The sequence below is a fragment of the Hetaerina americana genome, unplaced genomic scaffold (assembly GCF_022747635.1).
Source record: "Hetaerina americana unplaced genomic scaffold, ioHetAmer1.1.p SCAF_6, whole genome shotgun sequence".
Lineage (NCBI taxonomy): Eukaryota > Metazoa > Arthropoda > Insecta > Odonata > Calopterygidae > Hetaerina > Hetaerina americana.
In genome coordinates, this window is record NW_027287205.1 from 58235541 (window position 1) to 58254489 (window position 18949).

At 43.7% G+C, this 18949-nt stretch overlaps 1 protein-coding gene across 2 annotated transcripts in view; it reads left to right on the plus strand.

Annotated features, from left to right (window-relative positions):
- The window catches only part of LOC139694955 (transducin-like enhancer protein 4), a 485346-nt gene that overhangs the window by 399368 nt on the left and 67029 nt on the right, over window positions 1-18949 (plus strand). For both annotated transcript variants that reach the window (XM_071593486.1, XM_071593487.1), the window contains exon 7: window positions 17670-17952. In XM_071593486.1, coding sequence (XP_071449587.1) covers window positions 17670-17952 — 283 coding nt within the window. The remainder of the gene's footprint in view (window positions 1-17669; window positions 17953-18949) is intronic.

An 18949-nucleotide genomic window follows, 5' to 3' on the forward strand; every position in this document is an offset into this window, starting at 1 on the left:
GTCCGCCTATTTCGTGAGATCCCGAAAAGCTGTGAAACGGGTTCTTAAAAACTGGAAAAAATAATAATCGAGATGAGACAAATCATTGAATCTTTCACCGAAGGCCTTCCTTCTTGTATTTTCAGTATTCAGTAAAAATTCTTATTCTTTATACTGCCCTTGAATTATTTTTTCACGAGTACTCCTCAACGGTAGAGAAATATTTCCGTTTCATTAAGCTTTGAGTGTTATCTCTTCATGGGAGGATATTATCAAGATGTTAGAACTTTTTTGTTTCATTAATAGGTTTTTCAATTTGCTAACTTTAATCTTGGACTCATTCGGCTTTCTTAATTAGGATTTCTGATGCAGACGTGCTCTTTTAAGTGTATAGTGAAAGTTTTTAAGCATCAATTTCAAAATTGAGTTATATTTCTCTTATAGCATGGCTCAGTGACTTACCTGCGAGGATCAATCGTCATTTGCTACCAATATCCGTGGGATTAGTTGGGTTCCTGCTCGTTCCTTCACATTCCCGTCGGGCACACACGCTGACCCGATCGTCTTCTGTTTCATATCCTCCTCCCGCCGTGGCGTTTCTTAATTTTGTTTCCTCAGCGCATTACTCCTCAAGGTGCCAAGCTTTGCCTTGAGAGACACGTTTCCAGGAAGCGTGGTTCTCTTATATTCGCGTGTTTATTTTCAAATTCTCGCGTAATTTCGGAAACGTCAGCGCTAAAAATAAAGCCTTGATTCAATTATCGTGTTGCTCGGATGCTTATCCTCGCCCCTTTCCCCGGGAAGAGACTTATTTAAACATTCTTCCACTCATCCCCTCCACGGCCCCTCCCTCATTCGCCTCCGGTCTTCCCGGACGCGCCCTACCCCTGTTCTGTCTCCCTATAGTCCCCCCCCTTTTCTTTCCCCTCGTATAATACTCTTTCCTCTTCGCTTGTCGAAGGGGTGTTGAGCCCTTTTTGAGAAGGCGTCATTCCCCGGGGATCAAACTTTTCCCAGACCCTCGTCTCCTTGCCCTATCTTCCCTCCCCCCCCCCACCCGCTCCAATCCCCTCCTCGTTTCTTCACGAGGGTTGTTTTCTTGCGTCTCGTTTGAGCTAAGAAGGGGTTGGTTTCTTTTTTATTCGAGGTTTGCAAGAGAGGGGAGAGACGGAGAGCATGGGGGTGAAGAAAGGAGGAAATAGGGGGGGATGGGGCTAGAGAGGTCGGGAGCAGTAGACTAGGAAGCGGTGAAGGGAGTTGTGAGGAGATTGTGGATGGGGGTGGAGAAGCAATCGGGGTGGGGGTCTCTCAAAGGAGGTGGGGGGAGAAAGGGAAAACAAAGAAGGGACGTGGAGGTTTTTCAGGGTGTGTGGGAGGTGGGAAAAACCCTTTTTTATTCACCCATACATTCATTCATGGGAACCCGTGGTGGATAGAAGGGGGGTGGAGGAGGAGGCTGAGGGTGTGTGTGTGTGTGGCAAGGGGCGGAGGGCGGTAGGAACGGTGGCGTTGGCCGGAGAAGAAAGGGTGGAAGGATTTCGCGGTGAGGAGGGGGGCGGGGTAGTTGGGATGGAGGGGGTGGGAGGGTTTGAATTTTGTAGTAGCTTGGAGGAAGGAAAGATCTTGTGGATTCTTAACACGAAAAGTTTGGAAGAATTCTAGCACGGTTGGTTGGGTCTCGCATAAAAAGGATAGTGGGGTGGCCTCGGAGACGGTCGGGAGGGAGCAAAAATTTAAAGAACGCTGAGACGGAGAATTCGGGTGGAGGCAAGAGGTTTTAAGGGGGTGGAGCGGCAGTTGACGGGGAAATCTGGGAGGAAGAGGAGGGGGGTGTGCTGGGGGCGAGGGTGGTGTGTGCGGGTTCTGAGTTTTTGAGGGAAGTGGATTGCCATGAGTACCGAAGTTCATTCCTTCCTCGCAATGGAATCTGGACGTTTTTCTCGCGTCGACTTCTCTTTTTTACATCTCTCCCCTTTCTTCCCTTAGTGCTCCTTTTGTTCTTTCCCCCCTTTTCCTGTCTCTCTCACTCTCTTCCTTTCCTGCCCACGCTTTCCCTCGCTGAGGAGGGTGCTGGGAGAGGGAAGGGGAAGTATTTTTCGTCGCAGTCTTACCTCCAATCGGGTTCTGTCTTCTAGGGATAAAAATAATTTTTACCCCCCACCCCTCGTCTCGTCCTTCCAGCTGTGGGTGTCCGCAGAAAGTTGCGGTGGAATATTTTCTGCTACTTTTCCCTTGGCCTAGGCGGTTGTGGTGTGTGACATTTTGCGTCCCAAAGGTAATGTGGTCAGCCGTACGTTTTTGGACTTGTTTAAATATGTAAATTATTTTGCTGTTTTTGGTGGTTACGTTTCATCTCTTTTAACTGTGATCAGTGCTCAGTACTTCCTTTTTTTACGAATTTAATGCGTATTCTCAGCGGAAAACCATTATGTATTTAGACCATGTTTAGTTCTCTTCGACTCTCATTATTTTATAATTTTCAATTAATTGGTATTGCTCAGATGATTAACCGCCGTGAAGATAAATGAGATGAATTGATGATGACCTCAAATGAATACAAGTGGTTTGGTTCGAATCTGCGACCTTTTCATTACCAAGCTAATTCAATGTAATGGTTTAGTATTGTATTTGCCCATTAATGTAGTGTTTTTTGAAGTAAATTATCCACTTTTATTAACTATTTCCTGATACGTGGCGTGAAGTGATTAAAAAGGAGAGTGGACCTTTTCCCCTGGTATCTGTGTGACAAAGCATGATCATATTTCATTATGAGAAAAACAAACATATTTCATGATTTTTCATGTGGTTTCCTCATAATAATTAAATGAAGAATACAATGTATCTTTCCGCTGTCCTTTATTCACGTACAACCAGTTTCAACGCTCAAGCGTCATCATCAGGGCCGGGAACAATTGAATATTTGGTTTCCTCATACCCAAAATTGCTTTCCATGGGCAAAGGCATCTCATTCAAGGTGTGACCGTACGTAAATATGGTGCGTAGGAGTGGAAAAAAAATATGGACCCTAATAGCGTGTGAATTCGTTGCATGTGTGTGACAGAGTACAATATTGACTGAAAGGTATTATTCCGCCCTTAAGGGGGGGGGGAAATATCCAACGGCACTTGTTTCCTATCAGACCCAAAAGCCGTTCAAAAATGGAGGTGTAAAGCAGAGACGAAAGCGGAGAGATGGTTTGCCTGTTTTTTTTCCCTCTATTCATTCCTCGACGACCCCTACCCTTCTCCCACTCTTTCCAGCCTCTTCCCATTTCTTTCACATTCAATATGTTTCTCTCTCTCTCTCGCACACCCCTTCACTTCTCCTTCCTTCGCTCCTAACCTCTTGAACCAAATCCAATTTCCTCACTTCATCTTTTTTTTCCCCACTGCCAGGATCTCTGCCCCCCACCGCCCCGCGGGATATCCCCTCCCACCTCCCCTTACTCCTTTTATCATTTCCCCCCCCCCCTCATCCATCCCGGCCTTTGCACCCCACCTCTCAGTCACCTCCTCCTCCTCCTCCCCTCCTTTCCTTCTTCCTCCTAAGCGTCAATTAGGCTGACTTGCTCAATATGCGGCGGCTCCGCGAGGGCGAAATCCCAGACTGCTGACTTTCTCCCCTTCCTCCCTCATCAATTACATCGCTGTTAATGAATCAAATAACCCTCCAAAATTGTACGGATTAGATAAAAATAATTTTTTCCCCGTTTTGTGCGGAGTTATCCCTCTCCAAGCGCGGCGTTCGTCTTCCGACCATGTCCAATCCTTCTTCCCCCGGTTAACAAGTGTGAAATGGCAAACCTTTCGCAGGTTCCCTGTCCAACTTAGTTGTCTCTCATTCGCCGCGAGTGATTTTGCCAATCCCGCTTCAAGGGGGGGACCATCCTTCTTCAGTGAAAACATTTACCTTCCGATCATGAACATCGAAAGAATCTCGTTTTTCGGTTAATTCTTTATTACCTTTCTCCCGATGAATCGCCGTCCATCCAATGCAACAATTTCAGAGTGTAAAAATCATTTTTCTTGACCGGGATTCGAACCCGGATCCCTCGACGTCCGGCCGAGTGCTTTAGGCAGTTAAAGCTATCGAGACGTCCTCTTAAACTCTGAAATTTACGACTTGGAACGGAACGGGATTCGAACCCGGACATCGAGGTATCCGGGGGACAAGGTGAATGATTTCTGTACTCTGAAATTGGTGCATTGAAATGCATGTTAGTGAATGACTCCGTTAAAAGTTACTGTTGCGGCATCTCTCGCTGTTTCTTGGAACCGTACGTCCAAGGTGAAGCAATGCCACACACATGTGCTGTTTTCATTCATTGCGGTGAGTTAATGTGTTAACGATACGAAATCCTCATTCTGCCTATTAAATCTAAGTCGTCAAAAACAGTAAGTGACTAGGTATACAAATGAATTATTGGCTGGCGATTCTAAAAACTCTCTTCAAGTGACAGCGACAATATGATTATTCAAGTAGAAGCTGGATATCAGTGTCTAAATTCAGGTTCTCCTCAGGTGCTTAACTATACTCTTGAGAGAATAATTGTCAACCTCGTCTATCAAGACATGTTGAGACGAAAAAAGATTCAATCAAAGGTCACGCAGAAAATCCATGGTAATGTTGCGTACACTTATCGCGCAGATAATTATTATGAGAACGGCCAAATGGAGCTTTCAAAGGAATGAATGTGCGCGGAAATGTTTGTAATATTCTTTTCCTTTGATGTCTGAAAATTATTATCAAGCGGTATTATTGTTTTAATGCTAAATTCAAGATTAAAAATACAAATTTGTTTTATGCATACTACTGAGTTAGGTTTTGGACGACTCGGATGAACTTATTCTTCCACCTTTCCTTTTGTGGTTTGTTTGCAATGCTGCCTAATACACTTGTTATACATATATGTACTAACTTGTAGTAATACATGCATGTATATTTTTAAATTGATATTCCAAAGAATGTTAGAGGCGTGGTTCGAAGGAAAGTGTAACTACATGCGTTACACCATTATTCCGAAGACGTGGTGGAAAAGAGGAGTGGATAGGGTGTAATAAGACAAGTTCAGTCGCAGCGGTACGTTTTTATCGCCCGTTGAGTGCCATTTTGGTTCGGTAATAAAGTTTTTTTTGGTGATTCCGGCTTCGCGGATTTCCCTTATTTTTAATAGTTGTTTTTTTTATAGATTACATAAAATCTTATTTCTTTGCTCGGGAGATGAGTCGAAGTCAATCCGGCGAAGGAGTAAAGTGGTGCTCAAAACGCCCGATTAACCGAATTCCGGAGTCGCACTCGAAAATTGAATGGGTCCGGTGAACTCCGTCGTTTGGAAATTCGTGAGAGATTCCGCATCTGTTCCCTCGTGGTGTGCTCTGGTGGAGTTGTGGGACCTCCCCACGTCTTCCGGAAATTCATGTATTTTTCGGGAGCTCCTCCCCCACCCCGGTCCTCCCCCCTCCCGTCTCCTCGCACACACTGTTGGGATCGTCGTCCCGCCCTCCCTCTCCTCCTCCTCCAGGGATTCTTCCCTCTCCCTCATTTCTCTTGTCTCTATTTTCCTCCCCCTCCCATCTTCTCTCTCCCCTCGCGAAAAACCTTTCTCGAGCAACCCTTCCCGTTGCCTCCCTTCCACTTTAAGCCCTCTTCCCACCCACTCTCCGGTGTATTTTCCGTGGGGGTGAGTGGATAGGGTGTAGGGGTTGAGAGAGGAGGGTTTATGGGGGATTCTTCTTTTTCGTCAAGATGGTGACGGCCCAGGGGGTTAGCGAGAGAAGGGAAACGGTTGAGGTGGGGTTACTCGAGTGAGAGAGGTCAGGCGATACCGTCCAAGGAATACTGAAATCATAGGGAACACTTTCGCCCACTTAAATCATAGAGCGCATTAACCAATTCGCATCCATTCAGTAATGAGCGTGTAATATGCTCTCGTCGATTCGTTTGGGGGAATCATTTTATTCCCCTTCGACTAGTTTTTTTTGCAAAATGGTTTTCAATTTGTCAGTAACTCACGTCAACGCCTTTATAGGTATAATAATGTATAGTATAAATAATAAATTTGTTACCTTTGGATGAGCAGTCACTTGAAATCTATTTACTATTGTACATAGATACGTGTAAAACGTGCGTGTGAATATGTGAATTACTATCCTTGTAGCTTACATCCCTGGACCTCTTGGTGCTTAAATAATAGAAATCTTCCATTCCGTTTGTTCAGATACGTCTTTTTCTAGTTTTATTTGAGGGTATTTTTAGATGCATACTGGGATTAAAGTGTCTTGTCCGGAAAATAGAAAAAATTTGGACAATCGATGAAGAGTTTGCCTTGGCGAAAGGTTGCAACAGAGGGGTATCTGAATCGAAAGATGCCCAGGACACGTTGACTGTTTTGGCGGTTAAGCCGAAGTTGCGGATGTGGCCTTTCCCCAGAGCTCCTAAAGAGTGGTGGCACTGTGAGTTGGAAAGTGCTGTGTCGCTCAGTTTAAATCGAAGTCGTCGAAAGAATTGAGTTTTTAATTTCCGCCATTCGTCGTGCATAACGCGGCACGAGGTATGGGATAAGGGAATAGGGATGATTAGATGGATAATGAACTGATTCTCACCCTAGAGCCCAGGTTCGAATCCCGGAGATGGCAGGGTTTTTTTAATGGCATCCCTATTCCTACTTGGGGGTCCCATCCCTAGGTGTTAAGTGGAGAATAATTCATCTTCATCATCCTTGGGATGGGACGTAGGATTGTGGACCCCTTGGCGTTTATCGCTAATGCCGAGGCTGGGTTTCTCTCTACAGTTCCTCACTCCCCGATCATCCTACCCCTACCGAATCATCCACCTATCCCAAATGGTTATAGCTGTCATTCGCCTCCTCTAATAACGATTTTAATGCGATATTGAACGAAATGAGATTGTATGTGTTGGTATGTTTTCTAAACATGTCGTCATTGGTGTGCATTGTAAACATTTTGTCGTCCTGAGCCATTACCGAATGTAAGAATTTTGTGCACTTGATTCGCAAATGTCTATTTGCGCCATGAATTTTATGGCAAATATTGAATGGCCGTGTTGGCCTCCTGTCATAGGTGAGTGTGAACCCGCCCTGCTTAAAAATGACCCGGAGTGATGGAAACAGACGTTTGCTAGTGATTTTCCACGAATTTCTTTTGCATAAGGTATATTCTGATCTCATGTCTCCGTAAATAATCGCGATTATTAGATTGAATACGTGATTGAACTTTCAAAAAAAACTCCGCGATCTAAACTCTTCGTTTTTTTTATTTTTGCACTTGCATAATTCCAAAACCAGAATGTCATTCGGCTAAGCGATTATTTTATCGAGTTTGTGTATGGCTATGAATTTTGTTCTTCCTTGTTTCAAAGTAAATATTTCGTTTGATGTCTTTGTGAAACTTCCTCGTTTGGCCCTTCCGAAAATCCTTTCACTTCAACTCCCCGGTGCGAACTCCCTTCTTTTGGCACAAACCGAGATCCTGGTTGGGGCGCATTAAATTATTGTGAGGCCACCACGTTGAGTATCGCCGCCTTCATTAAAAAAAAAATCCGCGCGCGTCTCCCCGATGTTGAGCCCTCGAGAACGTCGAAGCCGTTCACCTTTAATCGAGCCACTCTTACCCAGAAAAGGGTTTGGGAGATTTTCTTATTTCTTATTCCGTTTTCCGCCTCGCACCACCTCGCTCTCCATCTCGGCCGAAAGCCCTATTCCCTCCCTCCCTCCATCCCCCACTCACGACAACGGTCGGAATGGGAAGAGAGCGAAAACGAAGTCGGAGTGAGGGGTGGGGGATTTGAATGATGCGAGTGGGGAGGAGAGGTGGCGGGAGGTTTGGATGTGTGAGTTTGTGAGGGTCGGAGGGGGACGTGGAGATTTTCCCGAGCTGATGGGTAAGGGTAGGGTGAGGAGGGGATTTCGGAGAGCTAGGCGGATCGGAAGTGAAAGAAAATACTCTTCGAGGAGATGGGGGGGGGTGAGTTTTATGCTGGGGGTTGAGAAAGGCGGAAGGGAAAAGGGGAGTAAATTCAATGCGGGGGCGGAGGTGGGGCAGGAGTGTATGGTGGGAGGCTGGTGGAATAAGGTTTTTGGATTTTCGGGAGGCTTTCGTCCGGGAGGTGGCGTAGGTAAGAACGGCTCTTCGTGTTGAGGGGGATGGGGGGAGTAGATTTGGGGGTAAAAGGACGGGAGGAGGCACGCTGAACGCACCAAGAGGCAAAGAGGGGGGTGGGGAGTGTGGATCGAATGGTTCGTGAATTTTTAAGGGAGCTGCTTCCATTTTCCCCTCGTCTCCCATGGATTTTTTTTTCCTTGGGGCCCCTCCTCCACTGTTCACCGTTGCCACCCAAGCGCTGCTGGTGTGGTCTACCTATTTCCCATTTTCCCGAGTTGAGTTTATGGCATTGAATTCGATCTGTTTACATATTTCTAGTGCCCATTTACCTTGCATTTTAATGTTCCAGATGGTCCCGGGTCGATTTCAGGCAGTTGGAATTAGTATCTGAATAATGTGAGCTCGTAAAATTAAAAAGATTACTCGTTTCGAAGCATCGAACGGTCTATAATTGGCCAATGATTTTGGCCCTGTCTTTTTTGGACGTTTGTGGTGTTCTTTCAGACGTCAAATCTGTTCTCGTGTTTGTGTCGTTAAGTCCTTTCCAAAGCTTTCCACTCCATGGTAGTGACGCGTGACGGAGCATTTCTGTTTATCACCTTTTGCTTCTTTTCGCGACCATCGCTCTCAGATTGTCTCCTTTTTATGTTCTTTTTTTCATTGCTATCTTTTTATTGCTGTTGATGGCTTATGTGTATTATTTTCCCTACGGAATTGTTGAGTACAGATATCTGTTTTTTGATCGTTATGCATAGTTAATAACATTTAATTGAGAAAATGCGATGCCATTTGCCAAGCATAAGAAAATGTTCCCTTTTACGAGGACTTTCTGCATGTACCACCTCGATTAGTTTGCAGTGATTGTTATTGTAATTTTTTAAGCGGGTCATTGAAATAAGTGAATGTGATTTCACTCATGATTAAAATTTGTTGAAGGTACCGCTCACTCGAAGCTTAATAATCCTCATTTTACCATTATTGGTTCCCAAATTGCCGACCGACATTTTCAACGGATTTGTCGGTATTAATTACCGCGGAGAGATCTTATTTGGTTAATCTGAAACGGAGACCAATTAGAAGTAGTAGTTTTCACTCATGATTTTTTTCGTGAAATTTCTGTAATTTTTATAATTTCTATAATATTGTAACGGTAGGTGCAGCACCTGGAGCCGACTCTGTGCTGAGGTCTCCCAAGGATAAGAGTGAGTATCCTGGGAAAAGTTTAGGGCCTTCAAAGAGAAGGTAAAGGGGTGTAACATGGGATTTTTTTCATCATTTGAACTAAATTTACTCAGAGTACAACTATTTGAATAAAACTCTACACTACAGCATCTGGAATCATATCGTAAACCCTTGGCTATGGTGTTGTAATAGGGTAGGCTTGCATTGTAATTGAAATGTTCTGCGTGAAATTCCTTCAGGATTTGCCATTTTAAGTGCATTTGTGCCTCGAGTCCAGAACCCCTGCGTGCAAAGCCAATGCGGAAGCTACCGTATCAACATAATCCTCCCATCCGTCCAAGTGAAAACGTTCCCTGTCGATGTCATAATATCGCAAGCCGAAATGCGTGAATTGCGAGGCCCCCTGGTACGGATTTGCGAAATTAACGCATATTTGTTTGAGCAAACGTAATTTATGTGGCAATAACGCTGTTGGATCAAACTCAGCTGAGCGAATTAATGAACTGCAAAAAAGGAGATCATTTTATTGACTGTAAGCTGGGGCAACATTGGAAGTGTAATCTCATCTCTGCTTAGGCGTAAATAGGTTTGTTATTCCTCACTTTCTATTCTCCTTACTATTAAACCAACTTTATCTACAGTAGACAGAATTATTATTATTATTAGGTAATCTACCGGTTAAGGTAGGTTTTTGGATTGACGTAATTACTAATTAAATAATTTTTGGCCCCTAGCAAAACACAACATCCTACTCTACATCAGGTCCCTCTTCAGCTCGGAGTACTTTCTTCCTCCCTTCATCCCGTCCAACATCCCTATCCTGTTCCATCCCTTTCCTCTTTTGCCCAACACTCTCCCCTCTATCACAGTCTTCAACATCCCGCTGCCGGTCAATACCCCCTTCAGCCACTTTTCCTGCCTCCATATGATTGCTCCCAGCAAACCCCTCTCTTAGCCCACCATACCAAGTACTTCCTCGTTTGTTTTCTTCTCTGTCCATTTCACCTTCTCCATTCTTCTCCACACCCACATTTCTAGTGCCTCCAGTCTACGTCTATCCTCCTACTTTAACGACCACGTTTCCGCGCCGTACATAGCTACGCTCCATATCAAAGTTTTTACGAGTCTTTTCTTAATATCCTTACTCAACGTCCCTGTCATCAACTCCCTCCTTGTGAAAGCCTCTTAGCCTAGCGCAATTCTTCTCCTTACGTCCCCAGTAGACAGAATATACTTAGTGAAAAGTATTTTGATTGGTCCCCCTTTAAAAGACAATCTATGATGCCACCTATTGTGTGCATTCAGGGTACATCTATTGAGTGATGATAGGTTTTCACGAGTTATTTATTATGCACCTCATTTATTGCAATGGGGTAAAAGGGATACACTCCATGCCATCGCTTTAGGCCGTTTGAAATTGAAAAAATCAAAAGTCTCACACGTAACTGTTGGAAGCGTACTAGGGAAAGATTCACGCGTTGTTTGAAGTGGGAAGAAAGTGACTGTTGATGGAATTTTTCGTGTCAAAGCCTTAGACTCGATTACCTGCAGACCGTGGAGGTCTTCACTGTCATAGAATTCAGTATATTCGTGGAGAAATTTCCGAGTGAGCCATACCTGCCGCCAGATGAGGCACCGATCTATGTGACACTCGAAGATCTGTTGGAAAAAATCTTTTGGGACAGGCTACCTTTCCCGTTCCTACTCTCCGACAACTAAGATATCCATCCGTTGATCATCTATCCGCAACGCATTTTAGTCGGTAGCCCCCCATTTTCTTTCTTGTCTAATGCCCAAGCCAAAAAGCCATAGTCTTAGATTAGTCTTATGTATGAAATCAAAGGAAATATGGATAACTTGGGGAATAAAATATCAGTCCAGGGAAGACTTGAAAGCCCGAGACATTCATTCAAGTCACTAGATTTTTACAGGAGAATTCTTACTTATTTGGTAGCTTTCAAATTCCAGTTTTTTAAAATAGGAATGTCAAATCAAAAGATCCAAGCGTGTTTATATGAGTATGTTTATAATTTCTACAATATGACAGCTATGTGTTAGTGCTATGGTGTCGTTTAATGATTAGGTTTCCGCGCTGATAAAACGCCTACGCTGAAATTTGAAATGGGGAAAAATATAACAGTTTGTGTTAAAAAGGGAAAAAATCATGCAAGTCTTTATGTGACAAACTATGGATATATCAATATCGTTGTGTTTTTTTCTCGGTCATTATTACTTAAATGTAGCGGCGTTCAATGGGTGCCCGGATCGATGCCCCCGGGCTATGACCGTTCCTGTTCCTTAGCCCCTAGCCTGTTTCCTATTTCCCCTCTCACGTCTCCAGGATCTCCAACTTTCGGTGATGAATATTCTCCCACCCCAGGGCTCTTTCACCCCTCGGCCATCACATTCCGAAGAGCTCTCCCACCTTGAGCAATACTCCCTTGCGACGCATCCACCCCTTTTTGTGTTCCCCACCACATACCCCTTGAAATTTTCCCCCTCGAAGGCGACTCTCCTACACCCCATCGTCTCTTTTCCCTCCTCCCTCAAAGACGGAATATCACTTCCCCCTCCCCTCTCTTTCATCCGCATAGGGCCTTCCGATAAGCCAATACATTGATGCCATGTCGATATTGCTTCCATGTCACTTCCAGGTCGGCATGGATTAAGTTTAAAGAATCGGTGTGGCGAAATATATCGAGTATGTAGCGATTTATCAGGCATCGGAAATAATCGCCGGTGTGGATCTAAGGTTGATATTTTCGGTATGGATTTTGTACAGTTCCATTGTAATATGATTTATGAATAGTACGAACTATATAGACGAATTACAAGTCGATACTTTTTAAGTACATGAGTATAGAAGATAGTGGAAAGACAAGCTTCCGCGTGATGACAATGAAAAAGCTATTCCCTTGGTGCATATATGACCTATGTCTTCGATAGTATATATTACTCTTAACATTTATGGGGGGGTGTGGTCGTTAAAAGATATGGTCATGGTAGCCGATGAACGATGTGTAATATATAACCGATATTTCTCAAGATAGTCGTTAATTATTGCCGCCACGATGTTTCTCTGATATCGGTTCTCCATGTTAGATATCGCGCAGCGCCACTCTATCTCTCTCTCTCCTTCACCCTCGTCGACAGCTGTGCCCACCCATCTTCTCCCCGCACCCTCCTGAGCCGTTTCCTCCGCGGAATTCTTCCGTTCCCGGGCGGAGTAAATTAAGTCGCATTAGCAAAAATGGGGGAGCTCTTCGGCCTTTCCCCACCCCCTCTCCCCTGGGGTACGTTTTGGGGGAGGATCTTACGTAGCGGGAGGACTTGGCCAAGGGTAGGTGGGCTGAAGGGGGCTTCTTATGAAGAGGGTGGGCAGGGGACCCCTCATCACTCCCCGCTTCCTGTGAAGGAGGAATAAGTAATAAGTTGAGCGGAGGGCGGTGAGCAAAAATGTTTCCTGGAAAAGTGGCGAAGGGTGGGTCGCGGTGATTTTCCATCTTATTGACTTAAAGAGTTTTCGCCGTTGTTTTCGTTCCTCTCTCCTCATTTTGGTCGATCCCGGTGTCGGCGGATTCCACCCCCCCCCTGCGAAAATAGGCTATTATTCCTCTGTTGTTCTCAACCTCCACCTGTCTACGAAAGGTCTATGGGTATTTTCAAATGTTGTGTTGACTTGAGATAGGTGTATAAACTATTGAATAAATAGTGAAAGTTGTGGGCCCGTTATGTTCTTCCAGCTCACTCCACTCTGTGATTGGCGGAGCGTATGCATACAATTTGGTTTGGCGTTCTCGTTTCCGGAAATAATTTCTCCCATGGACTTTGAATATGTATGGCCATTGTTTAAATTGTCTTATTGTCGCTCCCGCTTAAATTGGCTCAGTCATTAGCTGCCATTGACATCTGGATTGACAACTGCTGTAGTACGATACGGCCGAATTGGGGTTTACTTTGCAATTTTTAGTACTAGTATAGCGTCGTTGGTGTTGTGTTCAGTTTTGTGGCGTGGACTTTTTCATTTTGAAATTTTACATAATTGTGTACGTACTGGATTACTTCATAACCTTTGGCAGCTTAAATTTTCACCATGATAATTTTCTTAGAATAATTAATCGTAGTTAAAATCGTTGCGCAAGGTTGATTAAGCCGGCTTGAAAATACTTCCTTTGATTAGTTTTTCTCTTCCTGGAAAGAATAATTTTTGTGTCCTTTGGCCAGTTCGTTCACTCGCAAAACTCTCTGGTGTTCATTTAACGTAAACCGAAGAGTGGTATGATTTACCACTCGTCTTTGCGCTCAGTTATTTAATGTTTTCGATTCCCCCGAGTAAGAATATCTTAACCATCTTTAGGCGAAATTGGTCGTACGCCCTCTCCTCCGAGATGCCTTTCCTCTTCTCCTCCGTCCTCCTCCCGTAAGAATATTCCTTTATTTTTTTCCATCTCATCATCGCGTGGAGTGGAGAAAGGGGGAGAGGGTATGCCAAGAATTTAGGCTAATTTATGGGCATTTCACCCCTCTCAGCTCTGGATCTGTTATGTCGGGAGGGTTTATGGAATGTTGATTAGAATTGGGTGTTTGTTACGGATACCGGTTGAAGTGGGAGGGAAAGGAGGGTGGAGGGGATGGATGGTTTAACGGCGGAAGGGTAGTGCTGGAGGACCTTTTTTTTGGGGGGTGGGGGTTTGGGAGAGGCGACAAAGCATTTTTACGGGGAGGGGAAGGAACGGTGTGGGGCCGTGGTTTGCCATGGGGGAGGAAGTGAGGAAGTTATGTAAAAAACGCCGATGGAGAGATAAAAGAGGGGCGTCCGGGGAAATGAAAAAAGGGGACTTTGAATTAATGATGTTTAAGTAAGGGCGACGAGGGCTCGGGATTTGAGGGACGTGAGAGCGTTGGAGGCATACTTTTTTTATGTCGACGTAAATTTCCCGCCCCAAAAAAAAACGTAAATTTTCCGCTCAATTACTCCGCAATTACAAATATGCTCATGAGCGACATTCGGGCCAGCTCTATCTTTAACCGTGGCCTGCTCCCCTCCCTCCCCAGCGTCCTGCGTGGCGTTGTAAATTGTCGCTTGTTTTTCATCGAAACAAGGTACTCATTTTTTTATTTTTTACTCCTATTCTCGTATCCTATTGTTGTGTATCCCAGGTATTTTTCCCATGGTGTTCGGACAGTTCGCTGTGTCCGTGTGTCACGAATGAGACCACGTGGTATTCGATGAGCGGGGTGGTATCAAGTAGATGCACGTAACCCTTTTTGCACTGTTTGAACTAATTTTCGCCTTTGATATTTGTTTTGTTCTAGTGTCATATGGCTTTGTATTAACAGTATAATACCCTTAATAATATATTACCATTGAGTGTTGAAATTTATCTTCGGTGAGTTATAATTTCAATTGTTTTTGGGTCGTACATTTCATTTTGACTTTTTGATTAGTTAAATATCTTATATCCGCTTAGAGAAACCAGTAAGCCTAAGGAAAGGGAAATTTAGGTTGTCTTTAGTATACAACACAGAGTATTTTCTTTGAATTAGCAACGAAATTTTAATGTCATTTTTTTACTTTCATATTTCGTATTCCCTCTTACTTAAGGTTTCCCGATATGTATATGCATACCTGTTTGAAAAATAGTTCCACGATATTCAATATGTAATCCATGAAATAGTGCATGGGTAAGTATGAAGGTATTTGCAATTATGAATAGCCTTTGTAGTTTGTTTTAAATTTTTTAAATGGAAGAGATTATAAATAAAGCTGTCTATGTTCAAATTTCAGGTTCACTTTAGAATAGCCTAAACAGTGGTTTATCGCCGCAGTTACTCGTGCGCAAAATTTGGCATGCCTTTACAAAAAAGACAATTAGTAACATCATCATAAAAACTCGGGAGCTCTGAAAATTAGTAAACATTTTCATAACTGAGTTTTTAATTTAGCCTCACTCATTTAGCTGCTAACATGTTTTAGTAATGCAATGGGTGTACTTCCGGAGCCCGTGATGGAAATAAATGAATGTTCAAACACTTTGTTATTAAATGAATGAATTACAAAAGTCACTGGAGTTTTGTTTGAATAACGAAAATCAGTGTTGTTTGGTGACGCCTTTTCCCCATTTTTATTTACGTTCAATACGTTTTGTGCGAGACTCACCGAACTTGGTTGGGTTGGAGCCACAATTGCACCAACCTGTAGTACATTTGGTAGCGTTTGAAAATCCTGTATGTCCATATGTGAGGAAACAATACCCGTTTAACATTCAGATTATTGCACACGGAAAATTAGATTTAATTCGCAGGAGTAAATAGGTGTAGGTAATTTATTGATCGTTACTCTCGTCAACGAAGGTCATGATGTAACCCTGGAACGCCTTGCAGTAGAGCGATGGGGTGCTTAATGATTACCTGTGGTATAGTCAGGAAATGAACGATCTACGCGTAATTATGTTTGCAGGGGGAGCTTCATTGGCACACACAGCTGTGTGAACCGTGAGCGTTTGTGGAGGAAGAATTTCGCGTGGTACGGTCAAGGTTTTTCGCTTGTTATTATTTTTTGAAATCCCCTAATGCCCACTCAACTCTCTTGATACCGGGATTGAAAGGTATGAATGTATTTATTTTTTTAATACGTTTTCTCATCAGGGGATTTTGAAATTCATTTGCCCATGGGGAAAATATCTCAAACAATTTGCATTTGCGTAAATCTATTTGCTTTCTTATTAATCCACTTTTGCCATTGTATTATTTTAAATCCCTGTTTATTCTCTCGATAGACCCATAGAAAGAAGTGATCTCTCTCAAGTATTTCGGATTTTTTTTGTCTACATGATTGAAATTAAGCGATACTTATTTAAATGTGTATTAGAATGAGGAGTGCAACGCTTGTAAATCCACACACTTTAATTCCAGGTCCGATTAGTTGCCATGGGTTGATATGGGTCGAAACTAGTCATGCCTGAAATTAAAATCTATAGAAATATACCTTTTATTCTCCATTCCTCAAGTTGAATTTCCACATCCCCATCCTGGGTAGACTAATAAACCATCTGTAAAATACATCGTGGTAGGCCTGACGCCATCGAGTTTATGTATTAGGATTATTGTAATATGGAATTAGAGTTAGTTATTTCTAGGACTTTTTAGGGTACGAGATGTGATGCATTTTAATGTTTTCAATTTAGATTGATATTGCACTCTCGCGTACATTCATGTCGTCTTGTCGCCCACCGGTTCCGGAACCTGATTAGCTAGGGCTGGGAAAGCCTCGATGCTCCCGTTCCACCAATCAAAAATCGGTATCATTAGCACGAGGTCCGCTTGGCGTACGCCTAACTTCTGGCGACACTGTGATTGGCGAAAAAAATGTTGAGATAAGTTTCCCCATTGCGCTTCGAGCATTCGGCACATACTGTCGAGTATCATTATCGCTTTCGTGGTACGTTATGGATTTATTCGTTGTTGTCATATTTCAACCTCCAACCACCTGGGCTGGTGGATGTAGTATGTATGCTTTGGGAAAGAAACGGGGTCATTATTTTCACGATTCAGTTACTTACTCCTAGGAACGTGTCGAAAGTAGAATAATTCAAATGTATTTTACAACTTTGGGAATACCACGTGGATCATAGGTACCTTGTTCCTTTACACATCCTCTCCCAGCATGCCACCAGCACAGTGTTGGCCATCCCGGAATGTGTTTCGCTCTCCATTCGCTTTTCTGCAAACGACGTGCCGAATAGTTTTGTTGATTGGTCATGCTATTCGAAACTTGAGGCTACGTGGAATCTAGTTGCCCGTCGTTGTCCATAATGGGCTTTCTCCAATCAGTTGTTATCCATAAGCTTTCTAACTTCCTGTTCCGGGAATAAAATTTGACCCTAATTGCGACTAATAAATGAAAAACGTCAATTTGCGAGATAATTTTCAAATAATCCCTCCTTTGGTTTTCCAGACTCCACAGGCCCAAATCATGTACCTAAGTTCTTATTATAAACTTTTATGCGCATAATGGTTTCTTGATTAAGGCAAAATTTAATGTTTCTCAGTATTGACTTCAACTGAATGTAATCGATTGATGCTCATTGCCATGGATCACTGATGGTCATATTTATTTTCACGTGAGTAATGCGAAATCGAATATTTCGATCGAAATCGTTTAATACCTTTCCTGATTTTGTTAGGATTAAGGTTTAATCAATTCCCTTCTTCATCTTGTTAAGGCTTCTTTCGCCAACGCAAATCTCTTCCTAATGCCTAAAATATTGCATAAATTATGTATATTAACTCTCGGTGTGTGTGTATTGTTTTGGTTTTTTAGCTGAAATGCTGCTGTTTAAGGGGACGTCTCGTTAATTTTGCCCTTGGCCCTCTTCCCCCCCGCAGCAACAGATGCACGCCCAGCAGTTGCCGCACGCGGCTGCGGCAGCGGCCGCCGCCCACGCCGCGCCCCCGCTGCCCATGATGCCGCCGCACCCCGGCCTCCCTGGCGGCCCCCCCACATCGGCGGCTTCCTTGCTCGGCCTCTCCGGCGCCCTGACGGGACCGAGCGCGGCGGCAGCGGCGGCCGCCGCGGCTGCCGCTGCCGCGGCTGCGGCCAACCACCCACTGAGTATGCTGGCGTCCACGAAGCCGGAGCTCCACCGGGACGACGTGAAACCACCATCCGGTGAGTACTCCCATGCGATACGCCTGCCTCACTCCGGTGAGAGCATACCCATAGTGTGTGTGTGTGTGTATGTATGATACCAAGATTTTCTTTTTGGTGCGAAGCGATGCCATTGTCTTTGTTTCTTTAATCATAGTGCCCACAATCCAGTGTTAGTTTACGATTAGTGCTTGGTAGCATTTAGTTATTAGCTTGCAGAGTTGATTATGGTTAGTAACTTATTCGTTTTCGTGTTAAAATTCTAGCTCAAGATATGTCGAATGCGGATGAAGTTGCTTCACTCTGATGAATTTTCTGGTGCTGATCAAGGCGTTTGTGGTTCTTAAAATCACTTCGGGTCATGGTATCCAAATCGCCTCCTTAAGCCAATGGAGAGAAAAATCCATGATGTGGAGTTTTGTTCACCACAGCCATCTCGGCTCGGAAGCAGTGTACTTCTGCGTTCGAAACTCACAAGCACTCAGACAAGGTTCCCCTTACGCAAGGTGGCCACTCTTTCAGCAAGCAGGAATGACTCAATCACTTCAAATAATCGGAAAAAAGGATAAAATTATTGGAAGCAGTCTGGGATGTGGCCTGAAAATATGTCAATACCGTGGAGGACAATGTTCCTTTTGGTTTTGAGATCGGCTCGTGTTTGGTATCCACTTAATTACAGTCAAAAGTCAAAATCACATTCAAAGATAACCGCATTCGCAGATTAGGCAGGAAGTTTCATTATCATAGCAATGTATAAGTAAGAAGATAATATCATGCATGTATTGTGTACATCAGATTTAGGTCACACAATCTCTTCCTGAAACATTTTAATTTGCGAGGAAAAGATTCAAGAGTCTCTCCAGGTCGGCAGTTCTATTCATTATTTGAAGAGAGTACTCAACCTTCAACACGTTTGAGAGCTAGCAATTCCATCTTCCATTTATGGTGTCCTCTGCTTTGATAACGGTCTCACAACGTTTTCTGTTTGAAATCTGAATATGCTGCCATTTTCGTGGGA